Source organism: Equus przewalskii, chromosome 20, assembly GCF_037783145.1.
Source record: "Equus przewalskii isolate Varuska chromosome 20, EquPr2, whole genome shotgun sequence".
Taxonomy (NCBI): domain Eukaryota; kingdom Metazoa; phylum Chordata; class Mammalia; order Perissodactyla; family Equidae; genus Equus; species Equus przewalskii.
The window spans coordinates 2,286,461-2,305,746 of record NC_091850.1 but is presented as its reverse complement, the minus strand read 5'-3'; the positions used below and the strand labels follow the sequence as shown (position 1 = coordinate 2,305,746).

General features: G+C 64.2%; 2 protein-coding genes across 10 annotated transcripts; one reads left to right on the top strand and one right to left on the bottom strand.

Annotated features, from left to right (window-relative positions):
* The first annotated feature begins 63 nt into the window (after nucleotides 1–63).
* Nucleotides 64–9,644, top strand: ANO8 (anoctamin 8). 9 transcript variants are annotated; one of them, XM_070586505.1, is made up of 19 exons: nucleotides 64–361; nucleotides 1,128–1,238; nucleotides 1,349–1,481; nucleotides 1,664–1,802; nucleotides 1,883–1,979; nucleotides 2,628–2,744; nucleotides 2,855–2,982; nucleotides 3,080–3,241; nucleotides 3,558–3,710; nucleotides 3,814–3,940; nucleotides 4,047–4,102; nucleotides 4,189–4,263; nucleotides 4,462–4,593; nucleotides 5,008–5,814; nucleotides 6,035–6,226; nucleotides 6,347–6,475; nucleotides 6,554–6,664; nucleotides 7,497–8,154; nucleotides 9,002–9,644. In XM_070586505.1, exons 1-19 carry the CDS (start codon nucleotides 256–258, stop codon nucleotides 9,352–9,354), a joined length of 3,786 nt encoding a protein of 1,261 aa, XP_070442606.1. In that variant the 5' UTR covers nucleotides 64–255; the 3' UTR covers nucleotides 9,355–9,644. The 9 variants fall into 9 exon arrangements, with proteins under 9 accessions (XP_070442606.1, XP_070442609.1, XP_070442612.1 ...); XM_070586503.1 differs by having other exon boundaries at nucleotides 104–361; nucleotides 6,344–6,475; XM_070586504.1 differs by having other exon boundaries at nucleotides 104–361; nucleotides 2,625–2,744.
* On the bottom strand, nucleotides 9,571–18,742 carry DDA1 (DET1 and DDB1 associated 1). The gene is made up of 5 exons (XM_070586527.1): nucleotides 18,533–18,742; nucleotides 14,422–14,502; nucleotides 14,188–14,239; nucleotides 13,400–13,461; nucleotides 9,571–12,318 (listed from the first exon to the last, which is right to left on the bottom strand). Exons 1-5 carry the CDS (start codon nucleotides 18,725–18,727, stop codon nucleotides 12,208–12,210), a joined length of 501 nt encoding a protein of 166 aa, XP_070442628.1. The 5' UTR covers nucleotides 18,728–18,742; the 3' UTR covers nucleotides 9,571–12,207.
* Between the last annotated feature and the right edge of the window lie 544 nt (nucleotides 18,743–19,286).

Genomic DNA, 19,286 nt, shown 5'->3' with positions numbered 1-19,286 from the left:
GAAACCCACAAAACGACACGGGCGGAGTCGAGAACCCAAAAGCGACGCGCACGGGGCCGAGGAGGAGACTCGAGGTTTGGCGCGGGCGGGGACGAGAAGCAGCGCTCGGGCACGCGGGGACGGCGGCCGGCGCGGGCGGGCGGGCGCGGCCTTTGTCTCCTCCTCCGGCGCTCTCCTCGGCTGCGCCGGCCCCATGAGCCCGCGGCCCCCCGGCGCCCGGGCCGCCCGCAGCCCCTGACCTGATCTGCCCTCACCATGGCCGAAGCCACCTCAGGCGCCGGGGGCACGTCCCTGGAGGGCGAGCGCGGCAAGAGGCCCCCGCCGGAGGGCGAGCCCGCAACCCCGGCGTCCGGAGTTCTGGGTATGTGTGCGGCGGCCGCATCGCACAGGGTTGCAGGTGCCTGGGGTGCGCGCGGCGGCCAGACGGGGAGGGGGATTGGGGTCAGCTGTCCCAGGCTTGGAGTCCACACCAGGGGCCGGCTCCTCCCGGCACTGCGGCTGCGGCCGGGCGGGCGCGGCGGAGCCCGTGCAGCGGGCGGGGGTCCCGGCGCAGAGACACGGACACGCCCCTTCGAGAGCCCAGGCCGGAGGCTGAGTCCGGTCACCCCCTGGGCTACCAGATCTCGGCCGGGCGGGAATGCGCTTGAGAGAGCCTCTCCGCAGAGGATATAGAATCATAGGTCCTGGGTTCGAATCTCAGCTCGGCTCTGTGACCTTGGGCGTGTGACTTACACGCTCTGGGCCTCAGTTTCCTCACTTGCGAAATGGGGTGAGAACCACACCCAGCTGTGAGGACGTGCTGACATAATGTGGTGAAGAACTCAGGGCTGTTAGTGAGCGCCCCATCGATTGTGGTTTTGGAGGCGGAGCTGGGCCTCAAGAATGAGTAAGATTTGTAAGGGAGGACCTGGGGGAAGGGCATTCCTGGGGAGGGCCTGGCTGGTGCAAGGACATGGAGAGAAGGAAGCAAGCCAAGCCAGAGCTAGCAGCGCCTTGAATGCCAGGCTGAGTGCCGAGGAGCCCTGGCGAGTGTATGAGCAGGGACGAGGGCTGGAAAGATCCAGACTGGAGGTAGGAGTCCGAGTCCACAAGTGGCCTGACCCCGGCCTGTCTCGCCTGCCCCCCAGATAAGCTTTTTGGGAAGCGGCTCTTGCAGGCGGGTCGATACCTGGTGTCCCACAAAGCGTGGATGAAGACGGTGCCCACGGAGAACTGCGATGTATTGATGACCTTCCCAGGTACCCGTGCCCATCTGCCCAGGGCCCAGACTGGGCTCCCCAGAGTGTGAGTCTGTAGGAGGCCTCAGACCACTTGTGGCAAGAGCCATCAGTCCCTGTGCCCTTGGCAGACACAACTGATGACCACACACTGCTGTGGCTGCTGAACCACATCCGTGTGGGCATCCCCGAGCTCATCGTGCAAGTCCGCCACCACCGCCACACGCGTGCCTATGCCTTCTTCGTCACCGCCACGTATGAGAGGCGAGTCCCTGTCCCTGGCTTCTTGCTTACCCTGTCACCCAGCTCCTCGCCCTTACGAGCTCTAATTGCAAGGTCAGGCCGCCCTGCATTTGTCCCAGGCGGCTGCCAGGTGCACTATCCCTAGCTCCAGGATAGTGAGCCAGGGTCTCCCCACTGATCCACCTCCCCTGCCCTTCCTGCAGCCTACTCCGAGGGGCCGATGAGCTGGGTCTGCGCAAGGCAGTGAAGGCCGAGTTTGGTGGGGGCACCCGCAGCTTCTCTTGCGAGGAGGACTTCATCTACGAGAATGTGGAGAGTGAGATGCGCTTCTTCACCTCCCAGGTGTGGCAGCCTCCGGCCCCCAGCGCGCATCCCTAGCACGTGGGCTGCGGCTCCCTGTGCTCATGCCCTGTCCCCTGCAGGAGCGCCAGAGCATCATCCGCTTCTGGCTGCAGAACTTGCGAGCCAAGCAGGGCGAGGCTCTGCACAATGTGCGCTTTCTGGAGGACCAGCCAATCAGTGAGTGAGGCGGGGCCAACCCCCCAATCACATGTGGGGAGTTGGGTGGGGCTCTCAGGACAGCCTATCAAGGCATGAAGGCAGGGTCTAAGTCCAACCTATCAGGCTAGTGAAGAGTTGGGCGGGGCCTGGAGATAGGTTAATCAATAAACTGAAGGGGTGTGGCCTTAGCGAAGGGGTGGGGCTTATCCCCTGGGAGGCAGGTCCACGAGAAACCCTTTTCTGGGTCTAGGATAAAGCAGGGGCAGGACCATCGACAGCACTCCATGTACTGTGTGGTGCGGCCCTGGGCCTCAGTTTCTCCTCCAGGAAATCAGCCGCGACAAGCTCACCTTCTGACACCAACTTTGCACCATTCCTAAGGATTTGGAGCAATACACTGAAGCCAAGTGGCTTTGTTTAAAAACATGGTTCACCACAGGGAACCCCCCCCCCCCCGCTAGGTTTCCTGCACCCTTCCCTGCCTGCCCCTGCACCTCCCAAATTCTGAAGAACCAGATATTCCATCTACCCAGAACTCCTCCCCTGGGAGACCCTCTGTGGGTTTAAGAGCAGGTGACGAGCTGTGACTTGGGTTTCAGCCAAGGGGGGCTGGGCAGGCTAGGTACAGGCAGAGGCCAGGGGTCACCCATTCTTATTGCCCAGCAGTCCCTGAGCTGGCAGCCCGCGGGATCATCCAGCAGGTGTTCCCAGTCCATGAGCAGCGCATCCTGAACCGCCTCATGAAGTCATGGGTGCAGGCTGTGTGTGAAAACCAGCCTCTAGGTGCGGCCCTGGCCGGGCGGGGGTGGGGGGGATGGTGGTGAGGGGGGTGCAGGGGGCGGGAGTCCCAGGAAGCAGGGAGGGCTCACCGGGACCCTCTGTCCCCCTGGCAGACGAGATCTGTGACTACTTTGGCGTGAAGATTGCCATGTACTTCGCCTGGCTGGGCTTCTATACATCGGCGATGGTGTACCCGGCTGTTTTTGGCTCTGTCCTGTATACATTCACAGAAGCCGATCAGGTGCTGCGCGTGGGCCGGGCAGGGGTTGCGGTGCCCGAGACACCCTCCTCCCTGGGCCAGCCTGGCCAACAGGTCCGCCCCCCTCTGCCATCTCCAGACAAGCCGGGATGTCTCCTGTGTGGTCTTTGCCCTCTTCAACGTGGTCTGGTCAACGCTGTTCTTAGAGGAGTGGAAACGGAGGGGGGCGGAGCTGGCCTACAAGTGGGGGACGCTGGACTCACCCGGGGAAGCTGTGGAGGAGCCACGACCCCAGTTCAGGGTCAGTCGGGAGGGGCCTGAATCCAAGGACTCCGAACATGGGGTAAAGCAGAAAACACACTGGGCCAGGGGCACTGCAGGAACCCAGACGGGGAGGCGTGAAATAGGGCTGCAGCGTCAAAAGGGTATGCCAGGTGGGGGCCTGCATGCTGGAGGGGGAGGGTGGGACCCTGGATTCGAGGGACTGGGAAGGGTGCCCTAGGCGGGGCGCTGAGAGAGCAAAGGCTGGCGGAGGAATCTGGGCGGAGGGTTGGGAAGGTTGCGCGGCGCAGGGCAGCCCCTGGGGCCTCACGCTGGGCCCGGGCGCCTTCCGCCAGGGCGTGCGCCGCATCAGCCCCGTGACGCGGGCGGAGGAGTTCTACTACCCACCCTGGAAGCGGCTGCTCTTCCAGCTGCTCGTGAGCCTCCCCTTGTGCCTCACCTGCCTGGCCTGCGTGTTCCTGCTCATGCTCGGCTGCTTCGAGCTGCAGGTGACCACTGGCCCCCGCCCTGGCCCCGACCTGGTGACCACCTGCCCAGGTCGGCACCGAGCGGAGCCCTGCTGCCGGGTGACCACGAACCCCTGCCCCGCAGGAGCTGGTGCTGAGTGTGCGGGGGCTGCCCCGCCTCGCCCGCTTCCTGCCCAAGGTCGTGCTGGCCCTGCTGGTCAGCGCCAGCGCTGAGGGTTACAAGAAGCTCGCCGTCTGGCTGAACGACATGGGTATGCCCGGAGGGGAGGGCCCGCTGCCCGCCACCCTGCACCGGGGGAGGTGCCTACTGCCCGCGGGGATGTGGGTCGCGCCCTCACTCGCCCCCTTGGCCTCCAGAGAATTACCGGCTGGAGAGCGCCTATGAGAAGCACCTCATCATCAAGGTCGTCCTGGTGAGTGGCGGCCAGCAGGCGGGCAGGGGCTGCGTGGGCTCCTGGGGCCGGGGTGACAGTGACCGCCCGCCTCCCTGCCGCTGCAGTTCCAGTTCGTCAACTCCTACCTGAGCCTATTCTACATCGGTTTCTACCTCAAGGACATGGAGCGCCTGAAAGAGGTGAGGCCCCCGCCCCAGGCAGCACCCCCATGGCGGCCAGCGCAGGCCGGACCTGGCCAAAGGGGTCCATGGGCTCTCCAGCCCCTCCCCCCCCTCCTCCATCCTTCTCTCCTCTCTGTCCGTCTGTCCGTCCGTGCGTCCTCTCTCTGCCTGTCACCTCCCTATCTGTCGTCCACCTGTCCGTCGGTCCCTCCACAGCTCCTGCTCGTCCTGTCCCTGTCCCAGAGCCTCGAGCGGCAGCTTCAGGCGGTGCTGGTCCCGCTCGTGGCCCTGCGGTTCCGCCTGCTCCTCCTCTCCCTCCGGGGCCTCCTGCTCATGGCCCAGGCCAAAGTACGGGCAGATGGCGAGCCCACCAGGCCTCGCCGGGGTGGGCAGCGGGGCTGTGCTGGGGCCTCACCCCAAGCCGAGGGGGCATGCTCCGAGGGGCTGGGGCTGTGCTGACAGAGTGCAGGTGGCAGGGACCCGTTAAGGCCCCAGGCCCCAGCTGAGCCTCCAGGCAGCGCTGTAAGCAGGGAGGCCTGGAGCCTGGGTGGGTGGAGAGGCACAGGGGCGCCCAGGCGGTGGTTCTGTGGCAGGTGAGAGTGACATGCTGAGGCGCGGGCCTCCATGTCCAGGGACATCTAAAGAAGCAGAAACAGGAATTGGGTTCAGGGCAAGTGTCTGGAAACATGCTCTGGGAGGGTGGGTGCCCAGAGCCCTGCCTGCCCCCCATGTGGCCTCTCTCCACCCCCTTCCCACCCCTAGATGCTGGCCACTCTGCTGATCACCCGCCAGTTCCTCCAGAACGTGCGCGAGGTCCTGCAGCCACACCTGTACCGGCGGCTGGGCCGCGGCGAGCTCGGGCTGCGGGCGGCCTGGGAGTTGGCCCGAGCCCTGCTTGGCCTGCTGAGCCTCCGGCGCCCTGCGCCCCGCCGCCTTGAACCCCAGGCCGAAGAGGGGGGTGGCAGCAGCAGTGGCATGGGACGCAGGTGTCTCGGTGGAGGCTGTGGGGCCCCCGAGGAGGAAGAGGAGGCTACGGTGGAGCAGCGGCCAGCAGGGGAAGGTGGGGAGGTGGGGGACGGGCTGAGGGGGGACAAGGAGGAGGAGGAGGAGGAGGAGGAAGAAGACGACGAGGAGGAGGAGGAAGAGGAGGGTGAGGAGGGCAGCCTCCTGGACTGTGGGCTCCGGCTGAAGAAGGTCAGCTTTGCTGAACGGGGGGCTGGGCGGCACCGGCCTGGCCCAAGCCCAGAGGCCCTCCTGGAGGAGGGGAGCCCCACGATGGTGGAGAAGGGGCTGGAGCCCGGTGTGTTCACACTGGCCGAGGAGGATGATGAGGCCGAGGGGGCTCCTGGCAGCCCTGAGCGGGAGCCCCCAGCCATCCTGCTCCGCCGGGCTGGGGGCGAGGGCCGTGACCAAGGGCCAGACGGGGGTGCAGACCCGGAGCCGGGATCAGGTGACTCAGCCCGGAGGCAGCGGCGGCAGAATCGGGCATCTTGGATCGACCCACCCGAGGAGGAATACTCACCTCAACTCACCCAGGCCGAGCTCGAGAGCTGTATGAAGAAGTACGAGGTAAGGAGAGCGTCTGAGGATGGGGGCAGGGCCCTCAGAGGCCGGGCACACAGTCTGAGGGTGGAGGGCGCTAGGGGCGATAATGGGCTCATGATGCGGTTGGGAACCTCCCGGATGAGGAGGCTCTGGGTCCTGCAGGATAATCTGGGGAGGTGGGCTTGAAGAGAAGGTGGGGGTCTCAGGGAGGAGATGTCCTGGTCTGAGGGGTGCCCGCCTGCAGGACACGTTCCAGGACTACCAGGAGATGTTTGTGCAGTTTGGCTACGTTGTGCTGTTCTCGTCTGCCTTCCCGCTGGCTGCGCTGTGCGCTCTGGTCAACAACCTCATCGAGATCCGCAGCGACGCGCTCAAGCTGTGCACGGGGCTGCAGCGGCCCTTTGGGCAGCGGGTGGAGAGCATCGGCCAGTGGCAGGTGTGCGGAGGGCCGAGGGCTCTGAGCCAAGGCCCAGAGGGAGATGGGGTGCACCAGGGAGGAGCAGGAGGCCCCCGAGAGCAGCTGGAGCCCGCCTGAGCCCCGTGTCCCCCGCAGAAGGTGATGGAGGCCATGGGCGTGCTGGCAATCGTGGTCAACTGCTATCTCATCGGCCAGTGCGGGCAGCTGCAGCGCCTCTTCCCCTGGCTCAGCCCTGAGGCGGCCATCGTGTCCGTGGTGGTGCTAGAGGTGGGGCTGGCGGCGGGGCAGGGGCTGGGCAGCGGGCAGGCATCCCAGAGCCTGCAGCCTTCTCCTCTGTTGCCTCAGCACTTCGCTCTGCTCCTCAAGTACCTCATCCACGTGGCCATCCCCGACATCCCCGGCTGGGTGGCCGAGGAGATGGCCAAGCTCGAGTACCAGCGTCGGGAGGCCTTCAAGGTACGCAGGCTGGGGCCGGGCTCCGTTGCTCAGTGGGGCTTCTCCACGTCGCCAGGCTGGCGGCCAAGCCCTCAAAGGAGGGCAGATGCACAGAGCCCGGGGTAATAATTAGTGCTCCCAACAGGCCAGTCCCTTCCAGAATCCTGGTGGCATCCAGCACCAGGCTGGCACTCGTCGACATTCAGTCATCCGCCAGCTCTCCCGGCAGTGTCTCCTTCAGGGCCAGGGACACAGCATGCTTCCTAGAAGCCCAGCCTCTGCTGAGTTCCTCAGAAAGCTGCAGAGTGGGCCAAGGAGTTCACCGGCGCCGACCGGTGGAGCTCTCCGCGGTGACCGAATGTTCTGTATCCGTGCTGTCCGTGTAGCCTCTCACTACAGGTGGCCAACAAGCACTGGTGCAGCTGAGAAACAGAATTTTTATTTGAATTATTTGAATTGATACTGACAAAGCCACGTGTGGCTACTGGCTGTGGGACTGGCCAGTGTGGACTCTGTTCTGCGCCAGTCACGGCTCTGTCTCTCGCAGGTTCTGCAGAAAGCAGAGGACCACTGAGGCCCAATATTTGTTTGCCCTCTCCTGGCACACTGCTGGGGACAGAGGTGGTGGCCAGTAAACGTCCCAATCTCAATTCTCAGTACTGCTGTGGGTCTAGGGATGCAGTTAGCGCCAAATAAGCATTTAGCCCTCTCCCCACTTCTGCGTAGACCCAGTGTGGGTCTGGGTGTGCAGCTGGCACCTAATAAGCATTTAGAGCTCTCCACCACATAGAGCACCCGCGTGGGCCTGGGCCCCTCCTCCCAGTCCCCCGTAACGTCTCCATTGTGTCCACAGAGACACGAGCGCCAGGCCCAGCACCGCTACCAGCAGCAGCAGCGGCGGCGGCGGGAGGAGGAGGAGCGCCAGCGCCACGCGGAGCATCACACCCGGCGGGAACGCGATGCCAGTGGCCGGGAGGAGGCGCGGGCCGAGGGCTCCGGGCTGGACCCCACCGCCCCTGAGAAGGCCTCAGCCAAGGCCAAGGGCAGCGGGACGGGCGGCCACGGGCCAGAGCGGCCCAAGCGCCCAGGGTCCCTGCTGGCGCCCAACAACGTCATGAAGCTGAAGCAGATCATACCGCTGCAGGGCAAGTTCCTGTCGTCAGGGGCCCGCTCGCTGGCCGGGGCCGGCCCCGCTGCCCGGCCGCCCCCCGCCCAGTCGCCCACAGGCAGTGACACCCGCCTGCCAGCCTTCCTCAGCTTCAAGTTCCTCAAGTCGCCTGAGACCCGGCGGGACCCCGAGCGCAGTCACTCGCCACCCAAGGCCTTCCACGCTGGCAAGCTCTTCCCCTTCGGTGGGGCCCGGGCTGAGGCCGGGTCCAACGGGGCAGGCGGGCAGGCGCGGCTGGATGGGACCCCTGGAGGTGGCAGTGGCCGGGCCCAGCGGAGTGGGCCGGCGGACGAGGCTGCGGCTGAGGAGCCAGACGCCCCCCGGCCTGAAGAGGAAGGCTCAGGTCACAAGCTTTAACTCGGGGGTGGGGACTCCGGGCTGGGCTTTGGCAGTAGGGGTGGGGTGGCCAGGCCAGGGGAGAGGGGTTGAAGGAGGCAGAGGAGGTCCGGTCTCTGGTACCGGCTGGGGACCTGGGCACATGGTACACGGAGCCTCTTGGTCAAAGCCTGCCAGTCTCTCCAGGACCCTGGAGAGCCTGGAGCCCCGTGCCTGACCCTCCTCAAGCCCAGGGAGTGATTCCAAAGCCCCCTGTTCCAGGGCACCCAACCCGCCATGCTCTGGTACCAGGAGAGATGCGGGAGGCCCCTTCCCCACCTGGCCCAGCCTCTCCTGCCCCCACAAGACCCCACACTCAGCTCACTCTGGGGGACTGTACCCCAGGCCTCTATGCAAGTCTCCACCCCGTGGCCCAGCTGTTCGAGGAGGCCTTCCTTGGAGGCATGGGCTGCGGCTGCCTCCCCGGCCTGGAGCTTGAGCTGCCCAGCCACGGGCTGCAACCACATTTGTGTGGAGCAGACTCGCGGGCCCCCACACCTGCCACCTTGCCCCTCCCAAGCCCAGCCAGGGGTCGATCAGCCCATCCCCAGGGAGCCCAAGAGGTGGCAGCTGCAGCAGCAGGGACATAGATCAGAAGTCAGAGGGACTTCCTCAGACTGTCCTCTCCTCACGAAGGGGAGGGGCCCAGTGCCCAGAGGCAGGGGATGCACCCAAAGATGCCCACCCCTTGTCACTGATCAGAAGCAATAAGGCCCTCCATGTGCCTGGAAGCCCGGGAGGGAGCGCGGGCAGGGTCCCCAGCGGGCCCGGCGGCGGGGGCGGCACCCCCGGAACGGCCCCTCTCGCCTCCGCAGGGACAGCGCTGGCCCCCGCCCCGCGCACCCGCCGCAGCCGGAGCCCCGCGCCGCCGCCGCCGCCAACGCCGCTGCCCCGGCCCCCGACGCCGCCCGCCGGCTGCTGGCAGTGGGATGGGCCGTGGGGCTGCGGGGGCGAGAGCGCCGCCCCCCGCCAGGCCCCCACCGCCGCCGCAGCCGACTGCCCGCCCTGTGCCCTCGCCGGGCCCGCGCCCGGCCTCCAGCCCCTGCCGGGGGGCGCTAGCTTCTACAGCCTCCCGCCGCCACCCCCCGAGCCCCCCGAGCCCGCGGCGCCCTCGCCCAGCCCCAGCCCCAGCCCCCAGGCCGTGTGCTGGCCCGGCGGCTGGCACTAGCTGGGCCCGCCCGGCCTTCTCTTCTGTATGCAATAGCAGCCCCCGACGGGGCGACGCCGCCGGCCACCGCGCTTCGGCCACGGCCCCGGGATCGGCCGCCCTCCAGAGGCAGGGCCGGGGCCGCGGCCCCCGATCTGCCGTTTTCCTTTCGACCAGGATGGGGGACACGAAAGGCAACCCCCAAAACCAACAGGAAACACACAGAATAGGCGATTATTTATTTGTTTTTAATTTATTTTGTCATATTTTTGTAAAACGGCAGAAATGCAATAAAGTCTATTTCAACAGTGCCTAAGGACAGAGCAGTGGAAGGGGTTCCAGGGGCCCAGTGACCAGGTTGGCACAGGCTCTTTTGGGGCCTGGTAGGCCCAGGATAGGGGCCCCTCCCACTAAGAAGTGGGTCTCCAGGCCACAAATGGAAAACTCCAGACTGCTGCCTCTGAGATGACCCAGATTTGGGGGCCGACTCCAGGCCCAGGGCCCCTGGGAAGAGCTGCAGAGCCTCAGGCCCTGGCTTCAGGCTCCCAGACAAAGGAAGGAATCTCCAAGTGCTGGAAGGACTCAGCAGTTTGGGCACTGGGCCTGCATCTTGGCCTTGCCAGGGCTGGGGTCGCGCAGTCCTCTCGGCCACACTTTCTGGCACACCCACTTCCTGGGCCATCATCTGAGGAGCTGGGGCCACGGGAAGAACTCGGGTGTGAGGATCAGAAGGCATCTGGTGCCCTTGTCTCCATGTTGAGGGGATGTGCATTGAGGGGTGGCATGGGGGAGTGGCTGGGATGCCCCACTGTGGGACAGCTGTCAGACCGAGTCGCTGGGACTCTTCACTGTGTGATCAGGGGTGGAGGTGGCCTCTCCCACCTTCGAGCGGGGCCATATCCAAAGGCTCAGAGCCCAGTGGGCCCCGCCTCAGCACTGGGGGAACCCAAGGGGAGCCAGTGTGAGGAAAGGGCACTTTGGGGGGGCTGTGAGAGAAGCCGGGGCTCACTGGTGGCAGAAAAGCAGCCTGTGCAAAGGCACAGAGGTGTGGGAAGGCAGAGTTTGGTGTGCAGGTGAGGAGAGGAGGGGGACACCAAAAGCAGGCAGGGTTGGTGGAGGCAGGCTGAGGGGCCTGCTCTGGGGAGACCATAGGGAGGCCTGGGCAGGCCACGGCCACAGGACCACCGCCCCCACCGCGGACAGCATTGGCGGGAGATGGAACCCAGCCCCTCCAAGGGGTAGCTGGGGCTGGGGAGGCCTGGGTGAGCCTTGAGGAAAGACAGGGCACAGCCTGCTTGTGCTTTGCCCCGTGGCCTCTGAAGTGCCTCCATCTTCTCAGTCACTAACACATGGCAATACCACGCACCTGCCCAGGTCTGACTGATCTCTGGGGCTGGGGACTCCACGTCGGTCTGAGAGCATCTGGGGACTCAGCCCACCCTGGCACGACCACGGTCCAGCTTGCATTTCCCAAGCATCTGCCTTGTGACACAGGGAGTGAACACAGGTGGAGGTACTGCCCAGAGCTGGGAGGCGAAGCCTCTTGGCCCCATGGCACAGCTGGACAGCCAACTGGAACCTTCCACCCTGGGAGGTGCTGGGCAGCCCAGGCCCAAGCAGCCTGATTCAGGCTGGACACTCCAGGGTGGGCGCCCCTCTGCGGCCTGGCACCTCCTCTAGCCCCACTGCTCAAGCCCTCCCCAGCCCCCACGCCCAGCACTCAGCCTCCACACCGTGGCCCAGCTGGGCTGGCGGGGGTGGGGGAGAAGCGGTATTCTCCCCAGCCCCGAGCTCACTGGTCAGGGCCTCTAACCTTCTGCCCAGAGCCCAAAAGCCCCCTACGTCCCCAAGCTCAGCCCCAAACCCAGCCCAGCTGGTGGCCTGTGAGTGGTCATGGAACTCGCCAACTGACGGCACCTAGGCAGGGAATTCCACGGCGCTCCGTGTGCCTGCTCGCTGAGCCAGGGGCACGTGAGGCCAGGCCACCGGGCTGTCTCCACAGTGGCTGGTGACCATGCCACCCTGCTCGCTGGTGTCCTGGACGTGGAATCAACCACAGCTCTGTCCTTGGCAACATGGACTGTGTCTCAGGGGTGTCCTGGTCCCTTGGCAGGTAAGGCAGCAGGGCAGGTCCAGGCAGGTCTTGGAGCTCAGTGAGGCAGCCGCAGCAGGCCCAAGAGAGAATCCAGCTGGTCCCAGGGCCCTGGCATGTGGGGGCCCCTTTCGGCTCCTCTTGGTGATGACGGGATGACTTTCAGTGGCTCCGTCCTCTGGGGCCGAGGCACACGGAGCAAAGACGCAAGGTCGACTAGGAAAGATCCTTTTATTGGGGTGGACACGGAGCACGCACTAGTCCATGATAAAATGACTTAAGAGAAAGATCCAGAAGGGCTGACTTCTCCCCCGGCGCACGCTCAGAGCAAGGTCTGGGCACAGAATAGGTCCCGGTAGAAGGTGAGACAAGGCCAAGTCTTTAAGGCCCGGACCAGCAGGGGGCAGCAGGGAGAAGCGCCCCCTCCCCTGCCGGCTGCAGCAGGGCCCGGCTCTGGACCCTCGCAGACACGCTCTGGTTCTCCGGAGGAGGAGGACTGGGGGGCAGGAGGCGGGGGAGCAGGGCAGGGGAGGTAAATAACAATGTTATTTTCAAAAAGCATCTACCAACATCACACTACTGGGTCTGACGTCCCCTTTAACCATCACTTGGTACATTTTACAGCATAAATAAAAACTCAAGGAAAATAAATACATCGGCTCCTATGAGGTTGGAAGTGGTGTGGACGGCGGGGTGTGGGCTGGCGGGGCAGGCGGGGGCGCTTACACAGCGGGCGGGCGAGGAGCAGACAAGACAGGAGGCGCCTGTGGGGAGCATGAGTCTTAAGTGTCCTCGTGCATGTCCGGGCTGTCGGTCCGGGCAACCTTGCGGGGGGGCGCCGAGCTCTCCCCCTCCAGATCCACTTGTTCCTGGTCTCTCTTCTTGGCGGCGTTCTGGGGGGTGAGGGGCGGGAGAGGGGCTGTGAGTCTTCCCTTGCGTGAGCTCCCGAAATCCTGATACCAGCCCAGGCCCTGGGGCTCCAAGGGCGTCACAGGGCTGGGCCTGCAGAAGGGTGATGGACCCAGGGCCCCTGGCAGGGCAGCCCCTCCCCCTACCCAGACCTGCCCAGCTAAGCCACAGTCCCGGGGGCCGCCAGCCTGCCCTGGGCACTGCGAGGAGTCACCACAGCTTGCACAAGGGGCCCAAAACACTCAGAGGAGTGTCCCACCGGCCAGAGGGCAAAGGGCTCTCATGAGCCGCCTGGGGAAGCCCACGCATTGCCACGGAAGAGAAAAGAGGTTTGGGAACCTCTCCAGTGGTGGGAATCAAGGCCTGTGGGGCGGGGGAGGGTGAGGGGGTGGGCCAGGCACTTCATCACGGGATCCCCCTCCAACCTCGCCCGAGCAGGTGGCTGTCCCATGTTCAATGTTAGGAAAAAAACAAACCAACTACATGCGGAACAACAGGCACAGATTTCCGGTAAAGAAAACACTCTGCGTGTTGGGAAGACGGCCTCTGGGAGAACTTCCTACTGCACCTACCCGCTCTTGTGTCACCTGGGTTTTTTTTTTTAAAGATTGGCACCTGAGCTAACAACTGTTGCCAGTCTTTTTTTTTTTTTTCTGCTTTTTCTCCCCAAATCTCCCAAGTACATAGTTGTATATTTTAGTTGTGGGTCTTTCTAGTTGTGGTCACCTAGATTTTTAATCATATATACACTTCGCCACAAAACAAAGATTCCAGGTGGTAAGGCGAAATCTACCTGCCACCAGGGCCCTGCTCGCTGCTAGCAGTGGGGAGCCAGACCTCAGAGGGATCTGGGCCTCGGTGCGGCTTGCCCGTCCCCGAACACCAGAGCCCTATGGCCCGCACACAGCCATCCCTCCTCGGCAGTGCTGTTCCCTCTCCTGGATCGCCTGGTGAACTCCTATGGGCCCTCAAGGCCCCACTGGAACACCTGGTCTCCCAGCCACCCATGTCTTTCCCCTACTTAGAGCCCCCTGCTGGGCACCACCTGAAACCCACGTGCTTTACCTTTTTGTCCCATTGCTGATGTAGGTAGCGCAAAAGGATGTTTGTTTTTTCTGTCACAATGACTGAGGAGGAAACACAGACAAAGTTGCAGGCAGAGGCTGCAGGTGGCCAGGCCCCACCCCCACCTGCTCCGCCCCTCCCGGACGGGTGCTGGCCTTTGGCCTCCAGACCATTTCTGTCCTGGCTGCCTCCTGGGACTCCAGTCAGCATCCCCAACCCGGGAGATTTCCAGAAGCCCACCGTTTTCCCTCCCAGGCACAAGGCCACTACGAGGGGCCCGAGCCCGCCGCTCGGCCAGGGTGACCACCTCTCAGCCTTGAGCAGGACCCTGCCATCAGGGGCAGTGAGCCCCAGCATGTAGCACCCCCTCATGGTGTGCTTCCCCCTGGGGGCACAGATGCATGCAGCTGTCCTCCAGCAGCCACAGGGCCCGGATGGCAGAGTCCGGGGGCATCCTTTCTGAGGGGTAAAACAAGACACTGCGACCCTGGCAAACCTCCTCAGGCCCAGCTCTGTGGCTCCAGCATTCCCGCAGGGCCCGCCCCTGGAGGCCCCTCCCCAGGCTGCCAGCCCTGAGGCTGTGCTGCAGAGCCAGCAGGGGGCGCCTGACTTGATGGGAGGCGTGGTTGGGCCCTGCGGGATGGACAGGGAGGCCAGCGCATGGGGCAGGAAGGTCCTGGAGAAAGCCAGGCTTCCTGCTGCTCCCAAGGGCTTCCCCGTGCACAGGCTGAGCGGCGTCCCCAGGGCCACTTCGGCAGCCGGGTGGGACAGACTGTGAGGCCACTTACTCTGTTCTGACGGGTATTCCCGCGTGGGCAGGTAGACTGAGGGGCGTCGGTTCTGCGGGAGGGGTGGGAAGGCGTGTGTTAGGAGAGCGTACAGGCCTGGGGTCCCCTTGCCCCTCGACTTGGGCCCCCCTCCACTGCAGACTAGAAGACTTGCGAAGACCTGGGGGGGTGCCTCTGCTCCGGCGAGACACATCATGCACAGCCCTCCCCCGAAGCCCCCGCACACGCACTCACCGACGCTTTGCACACGGAGTCGGCATGAAATCGACTAAAATTGCTTTTGTTGTAGACAGGCAGTCCTTTCAAAAAATCTGCCTAGAAGACAGGGAAGAGGGTAGGTGAGAAACACGTGGCGGGCACGTGTCCCCTGGAGCGCCTTCAATGCCAGGGTCCTTCCTTCTGTTCTCTGGGTGCCCCCTGAGCTAACTACCTGACATGTACCCTGTCACAACCAGAGAAAAGTAACCAGCTGGGGGAGGCGCCTCTTCTCCCACAGGCTCCTCATAGCTGCCCCAGCAGCAGGCAAGAGGTAGGGAAACTGAGGCTCAGAAAGGACAAGCCACCTGTTTCAGTCACCCCATGAGCCAACAGCAAGGCAGGGAGTGGGACCCGGGCCGTCCGACTGCAGACCTACCCTCTGTGCTTGGTCACACACTAAACTCCCTGTCTCGGTCCGTGTGGCCCAGAGGCCCAGGAAGGAGAGGCTCGTGGGGCAGGGTGACAACACTCAGGGGCTGGAAGCAGGAGCCAGGGCCAACCAAGCCGCTGAGCTCCGAGAAGACAGAAATCCTGGCTTGACATGGCACCGCCAAGCTTCTACAGGTAGCCAGGCCTCTGTAAGATGAGTGTGGGGTGTGGTCAGCTCGGCGGCTGCCCCAGGAGGGGAGGACACCTCCTGGGAGAGGCCCAGAGGCCGAGCAGGAGCGGGCGGCAAGTGGGCAGGGCGCAGGGGCCTGGGACCAGCACGGAGCCATGCCCAGCGCCACTGCTTCCAAAGGCCTTTCCCGGGTGCTCCGGCATCAGCTGGCTGAGGACGGCAAGGGCCTGGCTGGGGAAGACTGACTCGGGGGGGGTGCCTCAGTCACAAGATGGGGGGAGTAAAGGCCAACAGGAGCCCCATCCACCTAGGAAAGCCGAGGCACGAGAGCCTGGAGGTGTGCAGGGAGGGATGAAGGCCCAGAGCCTGGGAAGGGAGTGACCTCCCCACAGAGCAGGGAGTGATGCTGTCGTCAGGCCTGGAGTGGGACAGCTGGGGAGAAGTGCGGCCCATGTGGGGTTCCCCACATGCCCTGCCCCAAGCCAGGGGCTGCCCAAGCCTGTGGCACCCCATCATAAAGACACAGAAACTGAGGCAGAAAGGTTGCATGGCACTCGTCTGAGGAAGCCGATTTAAATCCAGGTTTGCTTGCCCTCAGAGGCCAAGCCCTTCTGTCATATGACATGCTGGTGCCTCAGTTTCCCCACTTGAAAATCCAGAGCTCAGAGCCCCCACAGACTATGTTAACCCTTCACTGGTGGTCCACCCGGGCCGCCGTTCAGGTGCTCGCCCACCTAGGGCAGGCGAGAGGGAGCAGGTGTCCTCACCTCAGTGGGGCCCAGGGAGACCTTGGCAGCACAGGGCAGCCAGGGAGACAGGAATGGGAAGAAGCCTCTTGCTCCCACCTAGTGCCCCAGGGCCAGCTCAACACCCCTCAAACCTGCCTCCCCAGTCCCAGGCCCCCTGCCCCAGCTCGGCCCTAGACCACAGGGCCAGCCTCATCCATCCAGCAAGGCTGGCAGGCCCATGCCAGGCACCAGGGCTCTGGGGAGCCACAGCAGACTGGCTGGCCCCAGGAGCATCCAGTGCACAGAGACTAGGGTGTGGATCAAAGAGCCGCACAGCCCATGAAGAGGCCATGAGAACAGAGTGCAGTGGGGCCCAGGACATGGGGCATCCCCCAGGTCTGGCTGGCCTGGGGGATGAGGGCAGGCCGCCCACCGGCAGTGATGCAGGCGCTGAGACCCGAAGGGTGAGGGGTCCCTGTCCCTGCTCAAACCCCTTCACAGCCCTGGTGGGCTTGGTCCCTGCTGGCCTCTGGCCATGCTCCCTCAGCCCGGGCCAGGCCACCCTCCAGGAATGCCCCTCCTTCCTCCATGTGGGACACACCCACGAACCCCTCCACCCAACTCAAACCCCCAGCCCATCCCTCTCTCCACCCTGCGTGCACCCCGCCCGCCCCCCGAGGGCGTCTGTTTATACAATGGCCTCCCTGGCTGGACTGGCACCTCCCTGAGGGCAGAGAGCAGGCCTCACCAGGGGTCAGAGCCCCAGGCCTGCACTCAATCCTGGCTGTGCAACCTGGGGCAAGTGGCTGTCCAGCCTGGCTGGCTCCCCTGTGAACTGGGGGTTACTAGGGGGCCCTCCCAGGGTTGTTCGAGTCTCAGCCATACAACACAGGGAAAGAGCTGCGTGGGGAGCTCCTGCCCTTGAGGGCAGCTGCCAGCATCACGCGTTTGTGCTGAAAAAGTGAATGAAGCCAGGGCACAGCCAGGCCTCCAGGTAGCTACGCAGGAGCGCACGGCCTCCGACACAGGGGAGGAACCCTGGCCTCAGCCACACAAATCCTTGCCACAGTGGGGCCCAGCAGCTGCCTATTGCCTCAGCAAGCACACGCTGAACATCTGCGTGCCAGTCCCTGTGCAGGCAGCCCACCAGGGACCCAACCAAAGTGAGATGAGGAAAAGAAATGGTGTCCAAGAGAAGAGCGCTGTGGGGGCCTCCCACAGTCAGGAAGGGGCCCTCTGAGGAGGTGATGCTCACAGGAGGAAGAGCATCCCAAGGAGAAGGAGCAGCAGGTGCAAAGGCCCTGGGGAAGCAGGAACTTGGGAGTGTGAGGATGAGAAAGCAAAGCCAGTGTGGCTGGACCTCACAGAGACAGGGGTGAAGAGGGTAGAGATGAGGTCATGGAGGAGGGCAGGGGCCTTGGGGGCTGAGGGGGGATCTGGGGCTTCGCTGGGGTTACCACAAGAAGCCCCTGGTGTGTTTTATAAGCTGGAAAAGGGGAAAATCTGATTTCCATCTGTTAAAGCTCCCTCTGCTTCCAGATGAATTATAGATTGCCCCTGGCTGCAGGAGGCAGGGAGGAGACCAGGAAGCGGGGGCCCTGGCAGGAGAGTGCCTGACCAGGACGGCCAGCACCCCAGACTCAGCATGTATCCTGAAGGCAGGGCCCGCTGGACCCTGGTACCAACTGGGTGTCGGCGATAAGGACGCAGCGAGGAACCAAGGACAACACCCAGGCTTGGGGACCGCGTGTTGGGAACCCCGCTTCTCGTCTCCTTCCTGACAAGAAGCCTTCCTTTGCTCCTCCCCCCATATCCCCAGGACTGTGGGTGGTGGACTGGGGCCCTGGGTCTGGGGATAATGGGCTCCGACTTGCCCTGACAAAAGCTTCCATCACCCCCGTCAGCCCTGGAGATGTCAAAGTGTGGGAGGGGAGGGGGGGCTTCAGCCCAGCTCCGAGGCTGAGTCCACTCACAGTTGGGGGGGATCCAACCCCAAAGAACCACCAGACCGGATCCCAGGATGAGCAAGTCGCCCAGAGGGGACTTTAACCTCCCATCAAGCAGGTGGCATCATCCCCACTTCAATATGAGAAGACACCACGGAGAGGAGGTCACTGGCCCGGGTCGCCCAGCTCATCTGTTGAGCATTCACTGTCACAAGCCCTTTGCGACGTCAGTTGCCTAAACTGTCACAACCCTAGGAGGTCCGGACCGCTGCTACTCCCGTTTAGCAGGGACGGGGCCTGGGATCGGAGAGACGAGGGTGCTCCCTCTTAGGGGCAAGTCAGGGCCCAGAATGATGGGGGTGGGCTCGGGGCTCCGGGGACCGGGGCAATCTGCGATGTCGCACTTCCGTTGGCGACAATGGCCTCCCCCCCCCCGCATGTCACGATGTCAAGCTCCCTCCCCGCCCCGAGGCCCAGGCCGGCCTCCCAAACCCGCCTGAAGTGGAGAAATTCAGGCCCGGGGCGCCGAGGACGAGGCTTAAGCTGGGGGTCTCAGGGGACCCCATCCCCACCCAGGCGATTTCCGGGGGAGCCGCGACCCGGAAATGAATGAGTTGTCAGGGCCTGGAAACCTAGATGGGGTCAGGGGTCGGAGAAGCAGCCAGGGCGGGGTCAGCAGGAAGCTCACAGCAGGGTCCCGAGGTGGAAGGTCACAGGTCAGAGCGAGGGGCGGGGTCGGGGCTGAGGGGGCCGAGCAGGGAGGTGAGGGGCCTCGGGGATTACTGGAGGTGGGTGGGCCCGCGACGCCATTTTGTGGAGCGGAGGGGGAGTACCGGCCCGGCGGCCGCCCTCACCATCTTCTGTTTCCTCCGTCGCTGCCTCAGCCACCGCCTGAGCCGCCGCCGCCGCCACCACAGCCGCCCTCTTAGCCGCCGCTGCACAGTAACTTCCAGCCACAGCACAGCCAACACTGATGGCACGGTCACCCTCCCGTCATTGGCCCGCCCTCGAGCCCCGCCCTCAGGATATGCGGCTCTGCGCGCCCCCATTGGCCAGATCCGGCTAAGTCACGCGCCCATTGGTCGTCACGCCTCCTCCTTTCGTGGGCAAGTTCAGTTGAGAGAGCAAAACCCCTCCCGGGACTTAGGAGCGACGGGAAGCGAAATCCGGAAGTGGGCGGAGGCCGCCCCCCGAAGCCTCCTGGGATTTGTAGGCCCCAACTCCGGAGGTTCCCCAGATCCCCTCTCTTTCTAGCGTTTGCTACGCTTTTTCCTGTGGTATCCCACAGCAGCCCCAGAAGACCGGGGTCCGCCGTAACACCCCAGCCTCCTCCCCAGGGTCCCAGCCTTCCTTAGGTTGCGGCATATCTCAACCGCTCCGCACCAGCTGCTTAAATATCTTTGAACCGACAGCTCAGATTCTCTTGTTCAAACACCTCCGTGGCTCCCCAGTGCCTCAAGGATCCAGTCCCACCTCCTCGGTCCCTAATTTTGGGCCCCTCTGGCCTCCCTTGTCCATTTTTTATCCTGACCCTTGCCTAATCCCTACTCCCTTTGGGCCCTCCCAGACCCTGCCACCTCCTCCAGAAAGCCTTCCCTGCATTCTTCC

Excerpts from the sequence above, each read along its gene's own strand:
- ANO8 (XM_070586502.1), top strand. The coding sequence starts at position 256 with ATGGCCGAAGCCACCTCAGGCGCCGGGGGCACGTCCCTGGAGGGCGAG. Across the intron at positions 1,482-1,663 it reads GTCACCGCCACGTATGAGAG|CCTACTCCGAGGGGCCGATG; the intron begins GCGAGTCCCTGT and ends CCCTTCCTGCAG. Across the intron at positions 6,665-7,496 it reads AGCGTCGGGAGGCCTTCAAG|AGACACGAGCGCCAGGCCCA; the intron begins GTACGCAGGCTG and ends TTGTGTCCACAG.
- DDA1 (XM_070586527.1), bottom strand. The coding sequence starts at position 18,727 with ATGGGGGCGCGCAGAGCCGCATATCCTGAGGGCGGGGCTCGAGGGCGG. Across the intron at positions 14,503-18,532 it reads GACGGAGGAAACAGAAGATG|GCAGATTTTTTGAAAGGACT; the intron begins GTGAGGGCGGCC and ends CCTGTCTTCTAG. Across the intron at positions 13,462-14,187 it reads GGAATACCCGTCAGAACAGA|TCATTGTGACAGAAAAAACA; the intron begins GTAAGTGGCCTC and ends TTTCCTCCTCAG.